This window comes from Orbicella faveolata, unplaced genomic scaffold (assembly GCF_042242905.1).
Source record: "Orbicella faveolata isolate gen_17 unplaced genomic scaffold, um_ofav_v1 contig_12, whole genome shotgun sequence".
In the NCBI taxonomy this organism is placed as follows: Eukaryota; Metazoa; Cnidaria; class Anthozoa; order Scleractinia; family Merulinidae; genus Orbicella; species Orbicella faveolata.
This window is the reverse complement of record NW_028301539.1, coordinates 19,772,516-19,790,000: the sequence shown is the minus strand read 5'-3', so window position 1 is coordinate 19,790,000 and position 17,485 is coordinate 19,772,516. Positions and strand designations below refer to the sequence as shown.

Here is a 17,485-nt window from a genome sequence, read left to right as displayed (position 1 = left end):
GACGTGACAAAGAAACCATCGAAATGTCTATAAAAGTCGTCGAAGAGATTCAGATAGAGGTGAGAACAGCAATTTGTCAGCTTAGCGAAGCGAGTCTTCGAGAAATCTGTGCGGGGCTACATATCGAAGTTAAAGAGACGGATACGGGACGTCTGGCGTTAATACAAATCCTAACGAAATATTTAGACGCTGAAGAACTCGGAACTGAAGCACTAACGAATCTCAGAGAAACAATTAAAGAAAAGAAACCAGCAACGAAGGACGCGAAGAGTGAACAAGAGGGTGGTGTGAAAACCGAACATGTGGATCAGAAGTCTGCTGTCAAGTCAAGCACAAATGCAGTTACGCCTAAAGAAACCACAGTGATTCCACCGTTCAGGAAGGAATTTAAAATATCGGGACAGATTGGAGATTCACGTCAGAAAGATCGATTGAGCATGAGGGCATGGAAACACAAAGCCGCGCTAGCCCTCACCCACAGTACAACCCTGTAGAGCAAGGGAGGGTTTGCCCTAGAGGGTGCTGGAATTGTGAAAGACAAGGAAGGGGTTTCCATTGCAAGCATTGTTTCAACTGTGGTGATGTCAGCCACTTCAGTTACCAATGCCTAAGGTCAAGCCGAACGGGCTATAATTCAGCAAGCCCCCAGGGAAACAGACAAGGGTTGCCCCCACAGGACAAGGAGCAGCCCCCCCGATTCATGAGCAGCCCCAACAATGCATGAACTGTGGAAAGAGGGAGGATTGGGCACATCAATACTTGCGGTGTTCACAGTGCCATACTAGCCACTATTGTTCAAAAGTTTGTCAAAGGGAACATTGGGAGAAGCATAAGAAACTATGTCAAGCCATTAGCGAAGTTGAACTGAGGGAAAGGGCAAGTGTTGAAACATTGAAAACGTCGTTCAGTTCCCACCTAACCCCAAGACAACGCTCTAAACTCACCAAATTAGTGGGAAGAAAATGTGTGGTTTCCTGCTTGATACAAGGGGAAAAGGTGGATGCCCTGTGGGATACCGGAGCTCAAGTTTGTGTTGTGTCCAAACATTGGAAAGAAATTAACCTACCAAACGAGCCAGTAAGAGACATAAGCGAGTTATTGGGGGAAGATGGATTAAATCTCCAGGCCGTGAACGGTACAAAAATCGTATATGATGGCTGGATTGAGGTAGAGTTCCAGTTGGTTGGGGAGGACGGGTACTTGGAGCCATTGACAGTACCCATACTAATAGGAAGTGAAGATAATCAGGAGTATCCCATCATCGGCTTTAATGTCATTGAAGAGGTCATTAAGAGGAGTAGTAGCCCCAACACAACCAGCCTATTGCCCCGAATAGTGAATGACTCGTTCCCATCTGTGAAAGAGGGCGAAGCAAGAGCGCTGGTTAATTTCATCCAAAGTATGGATGATGAAGCTGACACCGGTATGCTCAGAGTCGGCAGACAAGACATACGTGTCCCACCAGGAGAGACTGTGAGAGTCAAATGTCAGGTACACTTTGGACTATTAGAAGAAGATTTGCCTGTTGTGTTTGAGCCCAAAGAGGAAGGGGCGTGGCCTGAGGGGCTAGAAGTTCAGGGCTGTCTCCACCGAATCTCCCCGAGGTCTTCGAGCCGAATGTATGTTCCAGTATGCAACAACACCGAACGAGAGATGACCTTACGTAGGCGGACAGAACTGGGCACTATACAGTTAGTGCAGTCCGTCACGCCACTGCCAGTCGAAGCTGAACAGAAACAAGAGAAAGAGGAAGGTGAAACTTGGAGTGAGGCAACCAGTTATGAGTGGGAGCCAAGTCAGCCCGAACAAAGTAAAGCAAAGTGGACTTCCCCAGTTGACTTGAGCCATTTGTCAAGTGAGCAACGGGTGATTGTCAAGGAGATGTCGAGGGAAGAATCCGGGGCCTTCGCTATAGATGATGGTGACATTAGATGTGCTGAACATTTGAAATTGGAAATCAACCTGAGAGATGACGTCCCAGTACAAAAAACATACAATTCAATTCCAAAGCCCTTACACGAAGAGGTAAAGTCACACTTGCAGGTTACGATCAATCGTGGTTGGATAAGCAACTCAAAGTCACCCTACTCTTCCCCAGTGGTGTGTGAGAAAAAAAGACGGCAGTCTGAGACTATGTGTTGACTATAGGCAGTTAAACAGCAAAACTGAGGATGACCGCCAGCCCATCCCTCACATCCAAGACATCCTGAATAGTCTCAGTGGGAACACTTACTTTTCAGTGTTAGACCAAGGAAAGGCATATCACCAAGGATTCGTAGCAGAAGAACACCGACATCTAACAGCGTTCATCACCCCCTGGGGTTTATACCAGTGGAACCAGATTCCTTTTGGCCTTAAAAATGCACCGCCAGCTTACCAGAGGTACATGGAGAAATGCCTAGAAGGTCTCCGCGATGAAATATGTATTCCATATCTTGATGATGTCCTGGTGTACAGTAGAACATTTTCTGAGCATGTAGACAATGTGCGAAAGGTACTTAAACGTTTGCAGGAGTATGGTATCAAGCTGAAGCCAAAGAAATGTGAGTTGTTTAAGCCCCGTGTTCGTTACTTAGGCAGAATAGTCTCAGCAGATGGCTACACGATGGACTCAGCAGACATTGCAGCAGTGGCAGCCCTTAAGGAAACTAAACCAAGAACTGTTGGTGAATTGCGCAAACTCCTGGGTTTCATAAGCTATTACCGCCAATATATTCGCGACTTCTCCAGATTAGCCAAACCCCTTTATGACCTACCTTCAGTTAAAGAATGCAGTGACCAGCCCAGCAGAGCTAAAGGACAGAAAGAGCACCCCGAGTGGAAGTTGCCGACATCGAAAGGACAATCGTCATCAAATCACAAAATCCCGTGGAATGAAAGACACCAAGAGCGATTAAACTTCCTAATTGAACTTCTTATGCAGCCAGGGGTAATGGCTTACCCTGACTTTGAACGACCATTTGTACTGCACACGGATGCCTCAAGGACATTGACGCCTGCGGAACGGAACTACCACTTGCACTCAGGAAAGTTAGAATTCTTGGCCCTAAAGTGGGCAATTACTGACAAATTCAGGGATTACTTATTCTATGCTCCATCCTTCGCTGTTTTCACTGACAATAACCCGTTAACGTATGTGATGTCATCAGCAAAGTTGAATGCCACGGGGCATCGGTGGGTGGCCGAGTTAGCGGATTATAACTTTACAATCAAGTACCGACCGGGCAAGACTAATGTTGACGCGGATGTTCTGTCAAGAATCCCATTGGACATAGACAAGTATATGAGCGATTGTACAGAGGAAGTACCCAAAGATGTCCTTGAAGCAACCGTGGAAGCAGTTAGGGAACAGGCAAAAGGCACAATCCCATGGGTTACGGCAATTGCCGCAGACTTGACAACTCCTGAACCGACATTAAAGGATCTGAATCTAAAACCCTTCAGCCCTAGTGAAATCAAGGAGGCACAGCACTCGGATAGTGCTATATGCCGCGTGCTTTACTACAAGACACACGGGATCAAACCGGGTGGTGGCCAACTGAAGAATGAACCCCATGGAGTTACCAACCTTATGAGAGAATGGAAGAAACTGGAAGTTGATGAACATGGTATCCTGCGACGAAGAACAAGCTCTAAGATACAATTAGTTCTGCCACACAACTTCATCCCAGTGGTACTTAAAGAACTACACACAGAGATGGGACACCTTGGAGTGGAGAGAGTCGCAGAACTTGCAAGGTCCCGCTTCTACTGGCCACATATGTACTGTGACATAGAGTATTTTGTGACACAATGTTGCAGATGCATCAAACAGAAGAAACCAAACACAGTCACGAAAGCACCTATGATGCACCTGATGACATCAGCACCCTTTGAAGTAGTTTCCATTGATTTTCTGCATCTGGACAAGAGCAAAGGTGGATATGAATATGTACTGCTGATTGTTGATAACTTTACAAAATATGCCCAAGCCTATGCAACGCGCAACAAGACGGCCCGCACTGCTGCTGAGATCTACAATGAGTTTATCCCAAGGTTCGGTTTCCCAGCACGAATACATCACGACCAAGGTGGTGAGTTTGAAAACAAATTGTTCCACAACCTAGAACGTCTCAGTGGAGTTGCCAGCTCGCGAACCACTCCATACCACCCACAGGGCAATGGCCAGGTAGAATGCATGAACTGAACGTTACTCTCGATGCTAAGGACCCTCCCGGAGGAAAAGAAATCGAACTGGAAAGATTCCTTAAACAAGCTTATACATGCGTACAACTGCACAAGACACGAAACGACTGGGTTCTCGCCATTTTACCTGATGTTTGGCCGTTCCCCACGATTACCAGTTGATTTGCTGTTTGACCTAGACAACGACCTTCAACAGGGTGATTACCAGGACTATGTAAAGACGTGGCAAGTAGATATGAGACGGGCCTACGACCTAGCATCTAGGAACACCCAGAAATCGTCAGCCAGGAGTAAAGTGTATTACGACAAGAAGGCTTCCGCAGCAGTCCTACTCCCCGGCGACCACGTACTTGTTAGAAACCTTTCAGAAAGGGGAGGACCTGGAAAGCTCCGTTCACACTGGGAAGAGCAAATTTATGTAGTTGAGGAACGCATATCTGATAGTCCAGTCTATCGAGTAAAGCCAGAACTTGGCCGTGGGAAACGAGTGTTACACCGTAACTTGCTACTTCCTTGTGATGCTTTACCACTGCCTAAACCAACGAGAGCATCATCCAAGACCACCCAACTAAGACCTAGAGTGCCACCTCAGCCTGAAGACATTGGAGAGAGTTCCGATGATGAGTATGAGATGAACACACTGTCCTCTCCAGTCACCCATGAAATAGCCTTTCCGGCGGAAGTAGACACCCCTCCCATGGACCCACAGGACCACTGTGATAATGAAGATTGTGCCACTATGTCAGATACCAGGGACCAACCTGACCCACAAGTGGACACTGGTGACTCATCAGTGCCAAATTCATCCGTTCTAGATGTGACTGATATGGCCCCTGAGGAAAGTGACAATTCAGATTCAGAGGAACACCTAGAGGGAGCTACGCGACCTAGAAGGGAGAGACGACCCCCTCGGATTCTGACTTACAGTCAGATGGAGGTACCCGAGTACCAACGTTTAAACCCAGTAGTAAACGCAATTCAATGCCCTCGGGTGATACTTCCCTACCAAGTCATGGCCAACTGGCTTGTACCTCACTGCCGGTGTGTTCACTGCACCCCGCACATCCCATTTATTCCACAGCTGCAGTATATACCACAGCCCATATGGACAAACCAGTAATGAACACTCCTGAAGTCACAACTGATTACTCCGAGTATTAACCATGGACAAGCAGACCTGTTGCTCGCCTTCTGTGATTTAACTCATAAGCAAAATTTGTGTTGGATTTTCCCTCTAGTTACAAACCGTTAAAGACAAAACCTGCGGATAATGGAACTGCCACAATAAGTATTCAGTTTGAAACATGATGAGAACTGACGCTCCCTCCTAACCATTGTTCTTTTTGGTTTTGTATTTCCTGTTATAATGTTGGGACGACATTTCTGTTGGAGGGGAGTGTGTTACAAGTAGAACGTGAGGGACTGGGCCCAGCCCCAGGTTACTTATTATTATGGGATCGAAAATCCCACGCGTTGGAGAGAATAAAAACGAAACGAGGATCGATGAGAAAACGTGTTGTCATTGTAGTTTTGTAGTAGTTCCTGTGCGAGATTGAGTAGAGTGTAACACAACACATTCATCATCTTCCATATCATCTAGATCGAAGAGTGGATATGAACTGTACCGTAGGTCTAGGCTTGGACACTTGTACTGTTGGTACAAAACCAGAAGTTCTTCGTCGTTAAGAATCCCTTCGTCATTGCAAAGTAAAATAAAGTCCCTTGTTTCTTTGAAGGAAGTCATTTAGAGTTTTTACACGCTTACTATAGTTTTAAAACTTCTCAGCCGTACTATTTGTATTTCGCGTTGCTAAAAGTTGAATTTTGGTGGGCTACGGCGACGTACTCTCCCCAGACCTCCTCAACCACGATAGCCGTAGTAGCGCCAGCTGTAGTGATTTGCTTAAACTTCCTACTGAAAGACGAAAAGCTGATGAGCGCAGAGATGGCCAACAAAAAGCCGCTTGTGATGATGCCAGAAGACTGGCACCAATATAACAGTGCAACAGAATGCCACATCTGCAACAAAAGCCTGTTCAAGCCGCAGTTCAGAGACACGTTCACCATGCACCACCACGGCCAAAGCCACAAAAAGTGCTATTACCAAGCCTGGAAGGGGTTCATAGGGCCTCTGAGAGAGAGAAAGCCCAATGGGCCCAACGGCTGGATAAATGAAATAAAGCAAGAGGATTGTATATTTTGTGAAAGACTGCTGTTGGTGAACAACTATAAAGACTTGGTGAAAGACCACTGCCACATAATCGGAAAATACCACTGTTGAAAACAAAAGATATGACATGCCTACACAGACTCCCCTCCTGAATTGTCATAGTGATACATTTTAGCCTTCAATTAAATCTTCGCTCTAACGAGCGTATCTTTTAGAGATTTGCCTCTCTTATATGACATAATCGGAGGTTTAGTATAGATGCTTTTCAGCAATGGCTGGTTTTGTATTACAACCCAGTTATTTATTAAATTTCCTTTAAGGCCACGTACTGCTGGGTGATATGTCGTGACAAATGGCAAAACTTTTGTTTGAGTCTTTCTTCTTTGTTGGAGAGCCAAGCTTCTGTTCTCGAAGCAGACTCCTATTAGGACCCTCTCAATGAAGTTGTTAGGATATCCGCATGCTTTGAGGTGCAGTTTGAAGTTTGAGAGGCATTCTTCAAAAGTAGTTTGTGAAGAGTTTGTTCTTAGGAGTCTTGTCGCTTTGCCTTTGATAAAACCTTGTTTTACACCCAGAGGGTGGCAGGAGGTGAAATGCGTGTATTGGAAGGTTTCTATTGGCTTGTAGTGGGTCTTGATGTCAAGGCTAGAGTCAGTTTGAAATCTATCCCCTTTGTATATAATTATGTCAAGGAAAGTAATTTTGGTCATTATCAAGCAAGATGTAAGAAGTAAAATTTGCATAGATATATATAGCTAAAAGAGGTAAGAATGTGTGAAAATTATTAATGAAGTAAAAATATGTAAAAAGTATGTAAAAGAATTTACAAAGTAGTGCTTAAAACAATAAAAAACATGTAAAACTAATTGAAAAAAAGATTATTTAAAAACTTTCGCACGAATAGAGTCAGATTGTACATTGAGGCTTGGTCTCAGTTTGTGAATAAAAAACAATTCAAAAATAAGACAGTCAAACTTGGTTGTACATTTCTTTAAAATCGAAAACTTATTAGTAAGATCTTTAGGGGCCAAAGAATGTTCCTCGCGAAAATGTTTTCCAATTGATGACGATGGGTTTTTGTGCTCATCAACGCGTTGGTGCAAGTGCCGGCACGTAAAACCAACATAACCTGCATCACACAGGTCACATTTAAAATGGTACAAGGGACTGTTGGTTAACGACTGCTGGTTAACGCTTCATTGCCATCAAAGTTTCTGAGCAACCTGTTCCTTCACCGACTGACAACAACAGTCCAGAGCCTGTTCGGATTGTCCCACCATTTAAAGACCAAGCTTCAGCTGATTTTCTTCGCACGCAACTGAAAGATCTTAGCATGAAAACTAACACCATCATCCAACCTGTTTTCATCAGCCACAAGATTGAGCGAGACCTGAAATCACGTTAAGTCAAGCCGCCAGTCGTTAACCAACAGTCCCTTGTGTACCATTTTAAATGTGACGTGTGTGATGCAGGTAATGTTGGTTTTACGTGCCGGCACTTGCACCAACGCATCGATGAGCACAAAAACCCATCGTCATCAATTGGAAAACATTTTCGCGAGGAACATTCTTTGGCCCCTAAAGATCTTACTAATAACTTTTCGATTTTAAAGAAATGTACAACCAAGTTTGACTGTCTTATTTCTGAATTGTTTTTTATTCACAAACTGAGACCAAGCCTCAATGTACAATCTGACTCTATTCGTGCGAAAGTTTTTAAATAATCTTTTTTTTCAATTAGTTTTACGTTTTTTATTGTTTTAAGCACTACTTTGTAAATTCTTTTACATACTTTTTACATATTTTTACTTCATTAATAATTTTCACACATTCTTACCTCTTTTAGCTATATATATCTATGCAAATTTTACTTCTTACATCTTGCTTGATAATGACTGAAGAGCGGTCAAAACGTCGCAAACTTTTACTGTTTATTTTTATTGTCAAATGTTTTAAAAAACCCTTACTGATAAAGTAAATTTGCTCTCTGAAATTTCAGCTGTGAGTACAGAAATGAACAACCTCTTGCAAGATGGTAAGTTCTTGATTTGTTTAGTTACATGAGCTTTGAGCTTAAATGAAGTCACTCATTCAAGAGCATGGTAAAACCAAAGAATCCTGGCTATAATTTAACAATTAAGTCACTTATTTCCTACCCTGTCTGCACTTATATTAGCCCACTTAAATATAGGGCCCACTAAATTTAAATACTGACCTTCAATTGCATTATTGCAGAGCAAAGAAGGAAAAGACAAGAAAAGCAGTCCTCAATGACTGCAAAGAATTGCAAACAGTCAAAGGAGGTGGTGGAGACTTCATCAGCTGAGTCCTGATTTAAATTTACACTAAAATAAGGTCCTTTTAGCTATATCACGTATTAATTTATACAAATTTGATGTTATTACTTTTTAGAAGTGAAAATAAAAACTTTCATTGCAGGCATGACAATTGCATTTTTTGCCTCTTTTGGAATGGTTTCACATTGCTCTGATGATGTGTGTATATTTCATTTGTGGTATTCTTAATTTCTGATGGGTCCCCTGCTTCATATATCTGTCTGGATTCGCAAAAACACAGCCACAGCATTTGACTTGTTACTGACAATCTTGATACAATTCTGTCCTAGAGCTAGCTTTCCACAAGGCTTATTGTAGCTCAAATGACAGCAAATAACTCTCCTGTATGCTTTTTGAGGCCAGGATGACTAAATTCACCGTCTTTTCATTGACTCATGAACTGTACAATTTAATTACGAGTGCTTTTAACATGAAATTGGAGTCTAAATCAACACGAATTTGCAGATATCAAAACCGCGGCAGAGAGCTATTCTATTGCTTCCTAAAGGCCTGCATCATCCTAAATGGACTGAACAAGAGCTTCCTACATCGAGAATCGATTGCACTTCAAACAAACTAGGCCATAGTTAGCAATAAGCGAACACTCAACATGTTGTCGTTACGTCAACTATCGCCCGGAAGCCACGCAAATAAATTTCTTCTGCGCTAGCAAATCACAGACAGTTCTGATGGTTAACTAAGCTGAGAACGCCTAAAATTGATAACACAAGAAAATTCTACTAATGATCAGCGCTTGACCTCATGTTCTTCACCCTGCTCGTGGCCATGTTTTGCTCGCAAATAGCAATGTCCTGTATGTACATGAATTTTGTCAAGGGCGGAACGGCCATATCCAGATTTCAACAGATTGTTTGTAAGTCTTTAGCTACTTCAAAGTTCAGAGCAAATAATGCCAACAGCAGCTAGATATGTCTAGTCCACTGGACTGGGATGAGCTGACGCCAAGGATGGATGCACGTTTTTAAGTTCGCTTGCTCGAGAGGCAAAATGCTTGAAAATTTAGGGGATAGTTGAATATGACAAGAAATAGAAGAAGAAAATGCAAGAAGTTAAGTAGTTTCTCAAGTTTAGAGGGCTCTTCAACATTCCAAGACGAAGTTTCAGGCCCACAAATGGTGTCCGAAGACAGCATCGACGAGGCGCCATCACTGGCCGATGTGTGGAAAGTTCTCATGGAAATCAAATCAAACACAGAGAAGCTAGTAAATGACGTGGACTTGTTAAAGGTAACTTGCTAAGAGCTGCAAGAAAATTTAGCTTCCACAAAGATCCAAGTAGATATTTTGATGAAAGAAAGCAAGAGCTTAAAATCCAAAGTAAAATCACTTGAAGATGACCTGTTGAAGTCCAAAGCACATTCGAAAGAAATAGAACAAAGATTGGACGATGTTGAAGCAAGACATGACGATTTAGAACAGTACACTCAAAAGTTTAATCTAGTGATACATGGGATCGCTGAACGCGAAGAAGATAATGCGGAGAATGTAATTGAATTGGGAAAACTTTTGAATGTGAACTTAACACAAGACGACATTGACATTGTTCATAGATTAAACACAAAATCTAAGACCGAACCTTGTCCAATTATCGTCCGTTTTGCAAGTTACAACGCCAAGAACAAGTTATATCAAGCTAGATTGCATCTTAGAAATGTGACCTCACATGGCTTAGGACTGGGCAAGATTTACATCAATGAGAATTTAACATCATGGAGGACTGAGCTCTTTAAAGAGGTAAGAAAAGTTAGGAAAAAATATCATAACGGCAAAGCTTGGACTGTAGACAGGAAAATTTTCTTCAAACCGGAACTCACTTCCAAAGCTCAAAGGATTGACTCCTATGAAGATCTAAAGGCTTTATAAACCTAAAATGATGAACTATAAATGTTGTAATATTAACATGTGGGTACCCCTCTGTGGAGTCCCTTACGTTTTCGTGGGCCACCCCACATCTCGTGAACATGCGAATTGGCTTATGTCGGACATTGTGTTGACAGTGTTTAACGTTGCGTTGAGTATTTGAGCCTTATCCAAAGCTATCCTACAACATGGTGTCCGAAGTGAAAACCTTTTAGAGATTGCAAGGAGTTTATCAGGGCTTGGCTGAGTTACAAACCGCGATGGCTGAGCGAGATACGAGAACTCCAGGTCCTTTGGTGCTCGATGCAAACGCAGCAGACAACTGGAGAAAGTTTTTAATGCAGTTTGAAATTTATCTTGTGGCGAAAAGCAAAGATGACAAACCGGACAAATTGAAGGTAAACATGTTACTTCACTGTGCTGGACCCGAAGCGATTGAAGAATATAGTCATTTTGTTTACAATGCTGGAGAACACAAAGAATGTTATGCGGATGTTTGCAGCAAATTTAAGGCACTCTGTGAGGGAGCAAGGAATGTCATTTATGAGAGGTTAGTGTTTAATAAGCATAACCAGAAAGAGGGAGAGCGAGTTGATAACTTTGTCAGCGAACTGAAATGGTTGTCACTAACATGTGAATTCGGCAAACTGCGAGATTCGCTAATAAGAGATCAAATTGTGGGAGGTGTATTATCTGATGAGCTGAGAGGGGAACTGTTAAAGAAACCTGATCTAACCCTACAGAAGGCTCATGATTATCGTCGTACCTTTGAAGCCTCAGAATTACAAAAGTTCAAGTTCAACATTCAAGTGAGTGCTGGAACTGAGCATTCATTAGGAATTCAGCCTGTTAGAAAGTCAAAAGAAGCTGACAAGACAGCTGCTCGTTCTTGTAAGTTTTGTGGTTACAAGCACCCATTTACTCGACCATCTTGTTGTCCCGCATTTGGAAAACAGTGCTTTAAGTGTAAGAAAGAAGGTCATTTCGCCCAAGTGTGCCCAGGGAATGTACAAGAAGGTTCAAAAGTTGATTTAGTGCAACAAGAAAGTCCACCAGACCTAGACACTCAGAATATGAATAAGGAGGTACATACCTATTTTGGATCTATTGAACTGGACAGTGTTTCCGATTCCAGGAAATCAACAAAGAGCCTTATCACTCTTAACCCATTGACGCCTGTGCCGCCCGTAACCGCCCATGCGAAAAACTCCTCCATTTCCCTGTGCTGCCTGTAACCGCCGGAAAAAAAGCATGTGGGGACAATTGCCTTTCCTACCCTCCCTGAAGATTCTTTGGTTCCCCTATTGTTCTATTGTTCTTGAGGACAAATAAACCAATCAGAATGGACTTTCTGAGCATATTTTCAGAGGACTTTAGGGGTCCTAGAAAGACGGTTTTTCTTCTTAAAATCGCGCGCTCGAAAAGTGCAGGTAACATGGCGCATTGCGGTCCAAATCTAAAAAACTTCCAAGGTCTTGTTTCCATTCCTAAGACGGATAAATTACTGCTTTGGGCTTTAAAATAGAAAGGAAAAATAAATCAATGTTCAGGTGGCCTCAGAATGGAGGATCAAGGAATACAGAGTCCTCAAAACTTTCTGGTGAAGAAGTTTTTCTTCCTACAACCGCCGAGAAAACATGAAGATCGGAGCACTTTCAAGTAAGTTTCAACGACAGATCGCAGGTTTAAAGCGGCTTTTCGGATTTCAGAAACAAAAATGGTAATGTACATTATTACTTTGAAGTTGAATTCAACTTTTGGAATGATTGGTAAAGCCACGGGCGTTAAAATGACTGCAAAAGCGGTCGGCAAAAACTCAAGCTTTCGTGTTAGCGTGAAGAATAATTTTAACATGCGGTCATGCAGTGAAGCAAGTCTGCAAAATTTTGAACAATTTTTTGCTTTTAAATAGGTTTCTTTGTCTCAGCTTGAATGAAAATTTATTGTTATTGAACTTCCTTTTGCATCTCTTTCATTTGGTTCCCTGTATTTGGGAATTTTAGGTTTTAAAAGTGAACAGTAACTTGCACGCTGGATTTCTGCATATTTAATTTACGGCAATCTCTAGGCGCTTTGTATATTTAGTTTATTCGCTTCGTTCAAATATTTTTTGGAGTCTTATTCAACTACTACAGAATCGCTCAGAAAAGAACTAAATGGCCACTGATTTAACGCAGTTGAAATACGACTGATCTCAAAATAATTCGCTTGTTTTTGTCGTCGTTTTGATTTACGACTTTCATCTTTCTTTTGCAGGGCCGTAAGATTTTCGTCGCACGGGGAAGAAATTACTTGATTTCTTGATTTCAGATTGATTTTTACATGAGTTCTTCGCTTTTATTTTTCGTTGTTTTCTCAAATGTTAGCCGTTATAGTACAAGAAATTCAATTCTGTTGTATTTGGTTTCGTTTTTGTCCTCCAAAGTCAATAATTGACTCATTTTCACAAAGTCAATTTTCTCAGCTTCTGTGGGACATTTTGTCGCGCGGTAAAGAAATAATATAATTTCTTGTTTTCTCATCAGTTTTACACATTAGGTTGAGTTCTGTTTGCTAATATTTTTTAATATTTTGACCCTTCATTTATTCAACTTTAAATAAACGATGTCTTGAAACCTGATCCTGTGTCTGTGGTTACTGTGCATACGGTTTATTTTTGTGCTTTCGCTCGCTCAGAAATATTCCAAAAAAACGCCAGGGAATTAGGGGTGGGTCGTGGGCAATTTCATTCAGGCGTCAATGGGTTAAGATTGAAGGGCAGAATGTTGAAGTAAAAGCAGACACAGGTGCAGGGGCTACTGTCATACCCTTTCATCTGTATAAGAAAATCTCCAAAAAACCTCTCCAAAAGATTCAGCAACCTTTGAAAGGCTGGCTTGCAACTAAGCCCATTCATCCAAGAGGCTGTGTACGCCTTCAAACTCAATACAAGAATCGTCAAATGAACCTGTTGTACCTTGTTGTTGACGGGAACTTTACACCCTTATTGGGATGTGATGCCTGCTTGGATTTAGAAGTCCTTCAGTTTATGAATCTCCAACTGATAGATACACCAGTACCTAATCCAGCCATGCCAGATACGCCAAGAGCATGTGGAGACCAGACCATCTTCCAGAAGGACCCAATATTGAGGGAGTACCCAGATTGTTTCAGTGACAAACCCGGCACACTTCCAAACAGAGTACATCTGGAAGTTGATGCTTCAGTACCGCCAGTTGTTCACCCTCCCAGGAAAATTCCAGTTGCTATGCTGGAGCCAGCACGAGAGAAACTCAAAGAGATGGAAGAAGATGGTATTATCGTGAAAGAGGATGAGCCTACGTCGTGGGTCTCATCAATGCTAGTTATTGACAAAAGAAAGGTGAAGGATAAAAGAAAGGACACTCCACTGTCAAAGGATGATGTCAGAATTTGTATTGACCCAAGAGATCTTAACAAGGCCCTGAAAAGACCCCATTATCCAATGGTTACCGTAGAAGAAGTTGCAAACCGACTTTCAGGTGCAAAGAGTTTCACATCACTTGATGGATGCAGTGGATACTGGCAACTCCCTGTAGATGAGAGTTCCAAGCTCTTGACTTTTAACACACCATGGGGGCGATACCGATTTACAAGACTCCCTTTTGGTATCTCACCAGCCCCTGAAATCTACCAAAGGGAGATGGACAGACTGTTTGAAGGGGTTCCTGTTGAAATCATAGTGGATGATTTCCTGATACATGGTAAAGATCAGCTTGAAGTTGATGACAAATTGAGACGAGTACTTGACAAGAGCAGGGAGGTATGATTGAAGTTCAACCCTAAAAAGGTGAAGCTTAGAGTACCAGAAGTAAGTTATGTTGGACACCTGTTCTCATCTGAAGGTTTGAAACCAGATCCGGAGAAGATCAGAGCCATTAATGAGATGCCACCCCCAAAAGACAAAGAAGGTGTACTTCGCATACTAGGAACTGTGAATTACCTGGACAAATTCATCAAGCACAAGGCTGACATACAAGAACCCATATCGCAACTTACCCAAAAAGATACAGCATTTGTTTGGGAAAAGCCACAACAAGAGGCCTTCGACAATCTGAAATCAGTCATCACGAGTGTACCTGCACTAGCTTATTTTGACAACAGCAAGGAAACAGTGCTAAATGTAGATGCAAGTAGTAAAGGCCTTGGTGCAGTGATCCTACAGGATGGCAAGCCGGTTGCATTTGGATCCAAAACACTAACTAACTGTGAGAAAAGGTATGCAAACATCGAGAGAGAGCTGCTTTTTTAAAAATTTTTTATTATTATTATTATTATTATTTAAAGTAACACGTCTTAACAAATTACATGTATCACAAATTACAAAAATTACAATAACAAAGTACTCTGGCATGGCTACTCCGATTCTACAATGTACATTACTTATTTATATCAGGTGTTACTTACATTAGGAAAACGAATAACATAAAATAATTAATTAATTCTGACAGCACACATTAGCTACAATTAAATTAAACAGGTTAAAAAGCAAGAAACAGAAATAAAAAGAGAAAGAAAAAAACAATAAAAGGAAAGGAAAATTTAAAATTACAAAATAAGCAAAAAAGCAAACAAACAACTCGTAGCGCGGGGAAGGGGGAGGAGGAACGATTTCTAATCTTGATTTAATACAATTAAAAGTAACTTAGTCTATAAAGTTTGTGACGAGCATTGTTACGTTACGAGTACTTTTCCGGTGTTAATTTACAAATTTTCAACTTTGTATTTATAGTTGATTCTAACAATAAATTCGGGTAGTACAAGTGAACTGTTGTTTAGTTTACTTATATACACATAGAAATTCATAAAAAGGAGGGTGTAATTGAATTTTCTCACTAGCTCCATATATGTTGGGTGTTTAAAGGTGGCGAAAAGCGTTTCTTTTGTATCTGGCTTAAAGTTTGAACCATTCTGAGTGTTAAACCAATTGATGGCTTTGCATGTGAAGGTTTTTGTAAATTCGCAGTCGATAAAGGTGTGATTTATGGAGTCTGGCTCACCACAGTAGATGCAGTCACTGTCTGTATTTATCCCATATCTGAAGAGTTCTTTCTTTGTAATGACAATCCTATGGATAAGTTTGAATTGAAATTCTTTCAACTTATTTTCTTTGCATGGTTTTGAAGCCATTTTTAAGACATCTGTCCAATTCTCTGTGTCTATTGAAATATCTCTTTTCCATCTTTCCGGGCCAGTATGAGGTGATTGGTGTTTCTTAACAAGAAGTAGGCGGTAATAGTCTCTTGCCTTATACGTTTCAAAATTGATTTGATTAGTTTCGTTCAGTAAAAAAGATTTCCAGTTTTCTCTATAATTAAAGATCGAGTTTTGCCCTAGGACTCGCGCTCTGTTCTTCAAGCTCACAGGAATTGCACTCAAGATTTGATAGAACTGGAGAAAATTTGTGTTACAATGATATTTAGCATGAAATTCTTGAAAAGTTAGGTATTGACCGTTTTCATTAAAAAGCTGTTGGATCGTGTGGATACCCTTGACAAACCATTCCCTTATAAATAGCGGTTTTCCATCAACTAAGATTTCTTTGTTATTAAAGAGAATGGTTTCGGTTCCTTGATCATAATTGTACAGAGTCTTGATTTCATCAAATGCAATAAGTATGTCTCTGTAGAATGTTGGAATGTGCCTTAAGTATTTGACATCGTAGTTACATCGAAGCAGGAAATTGAGACCTCCGTGTTTGTTAAAAAATAGTCCGGTACTACTTTCCAATTGCAGTTATCTCTAAAGAGAAGTCTTTTGATCCATGCAAGTCTGAGCGATTTTATCGTAAGTTCGATGTCAACCATCCGTAAGCCTCCCGAGGAAAGGTCTTGGTACTTACTAGTCCGTTTTATTTTGTCCTTCTTATTTTTCCAAAGGAAACGAAACATTTTATCTTTTACCATTGGCACTATTTCCTTAGGGACGTTAACATTTGAAATTGAGTATATTAAGTTAGATAATCCCAGAGATTTAATTATCAGTACTTTTCCATAGAGTGTTAATCCTCTCGATTTCCAAATGTCTAAATTTGTCTGCAGTTTTTGTACTTTCAAATTAAAGTTCATCTGGTTATTACCTTTTTCGTCATAGGAAATATAGATTCCTAGTAATTTTGTGGGAGTATTCATCCATTTCATCCCTAGTGGTTTGGTTCTATTATTCAACCATTTCCCTAACCAGAATGCTTTTGTTTTCTCTACGTTGAGCACTAATCCAGAGAAATTCCCAAAAGCACTCATAGTTTTCAGGGCTTGTTCAGCAGAAGCCACATCAGCACAAAATAAGTTGGTATCGTCTGCAAATTGGCTTAGTTTGATCTCTGAGCCAAAAATTCTGATTCCTTTTATGGTTGAGTTTTGTCTTATTTTGTTTGATAGTATTTCTGCTGTCAGGATAAACAGATATGGCGAGAGTGGGCATCCTTGTCTAACTCCTCTAGAGAGTTTAAACCAGTCCGTTGCAAAACCGTTGTTCAAAGCTGCGCTTTCTATGTCCATGTAGAGGATCTCGATCCATTTTCTTAAGCTATCATCGAAATTGAATTTTTTGAGAGCACTTAGAATACAAGACCATTCCAGTGAGTCAAAAGCTTTTTTAAAATCAACTGATATTAATATACCTGGAGTGTTGTTCACCTGAGTTTGCTCCATAATATCACTTATTAATCTTACATTTTCTCCAATATATCTTCCTTTTATGAAGCCCGTTTGGTCCGGATGTACGAGTTTTGAGAGCATTGGCTCAATTCGCCTTGCGATGGCTTTTGATGCAATTTTATAATCCACATTAGGTAAAGTGATTGGTCGCCAATTCTGTAAAAGCAATAATTCAGCGTCGTCTTTCGGTAAAAGCGTAATTATGCCTCTACACTGAGAGACCGATAACCTCCCATGC

At 41.1% G+C, this 17,485-nt stretch overlaps 1 protein-coding gene and 2 pseudogenes across 1 annotated transcript; 2 read left to right on the top strand and 1 right to left on the bottom strand.

Annotated features, from left to right (window-relative positions):
* The window catches only part of LOC149117043 (uncharacterized), a 7,281-nt pseudogene extending 1,352 nt beyond the window's left edge, over positions 1 to 5,929 (bottom strand).
* Positions 5,930 to 6,130: 201 nt separating this feature from the next.
* LOC149117042 (uncharacterized) lies at positions 6,131 to 8,078 on the top strand (annotated as a pseudogene).
* Positions 8,079 to 10,634: 2,556 nt separating this feature from the next.
* On the top strand, positions 10,635 to 12,065 carry LOC149117041 (uncharacterized). The gene has a single exon (XM_089282718.1). It carries the CDS (start codon positions 10,831 to 10,833, stop codon positions 11,803 to 11,805), a length of 975 nt encoding a protein of 324 aa, XP_089138844.1. The 5' UTR covers positions 10,635 to 10,830; the 3' UTR covers positions 11,806 to 12,065.
* The last annotated feature ends 5,420 nt before the right edge of the window (positions 12,066 to 17,485 follow it).

Excerpts from the sequence above, each read along its gene's own strand:
- LOC149117041 (XM_089282718.1), top strand. The coding sequence starts at position 10,831 with ATGGCTGAGCGAGATACGAGAACTCCAGGTCCTTTGGTGCTCGATGCA.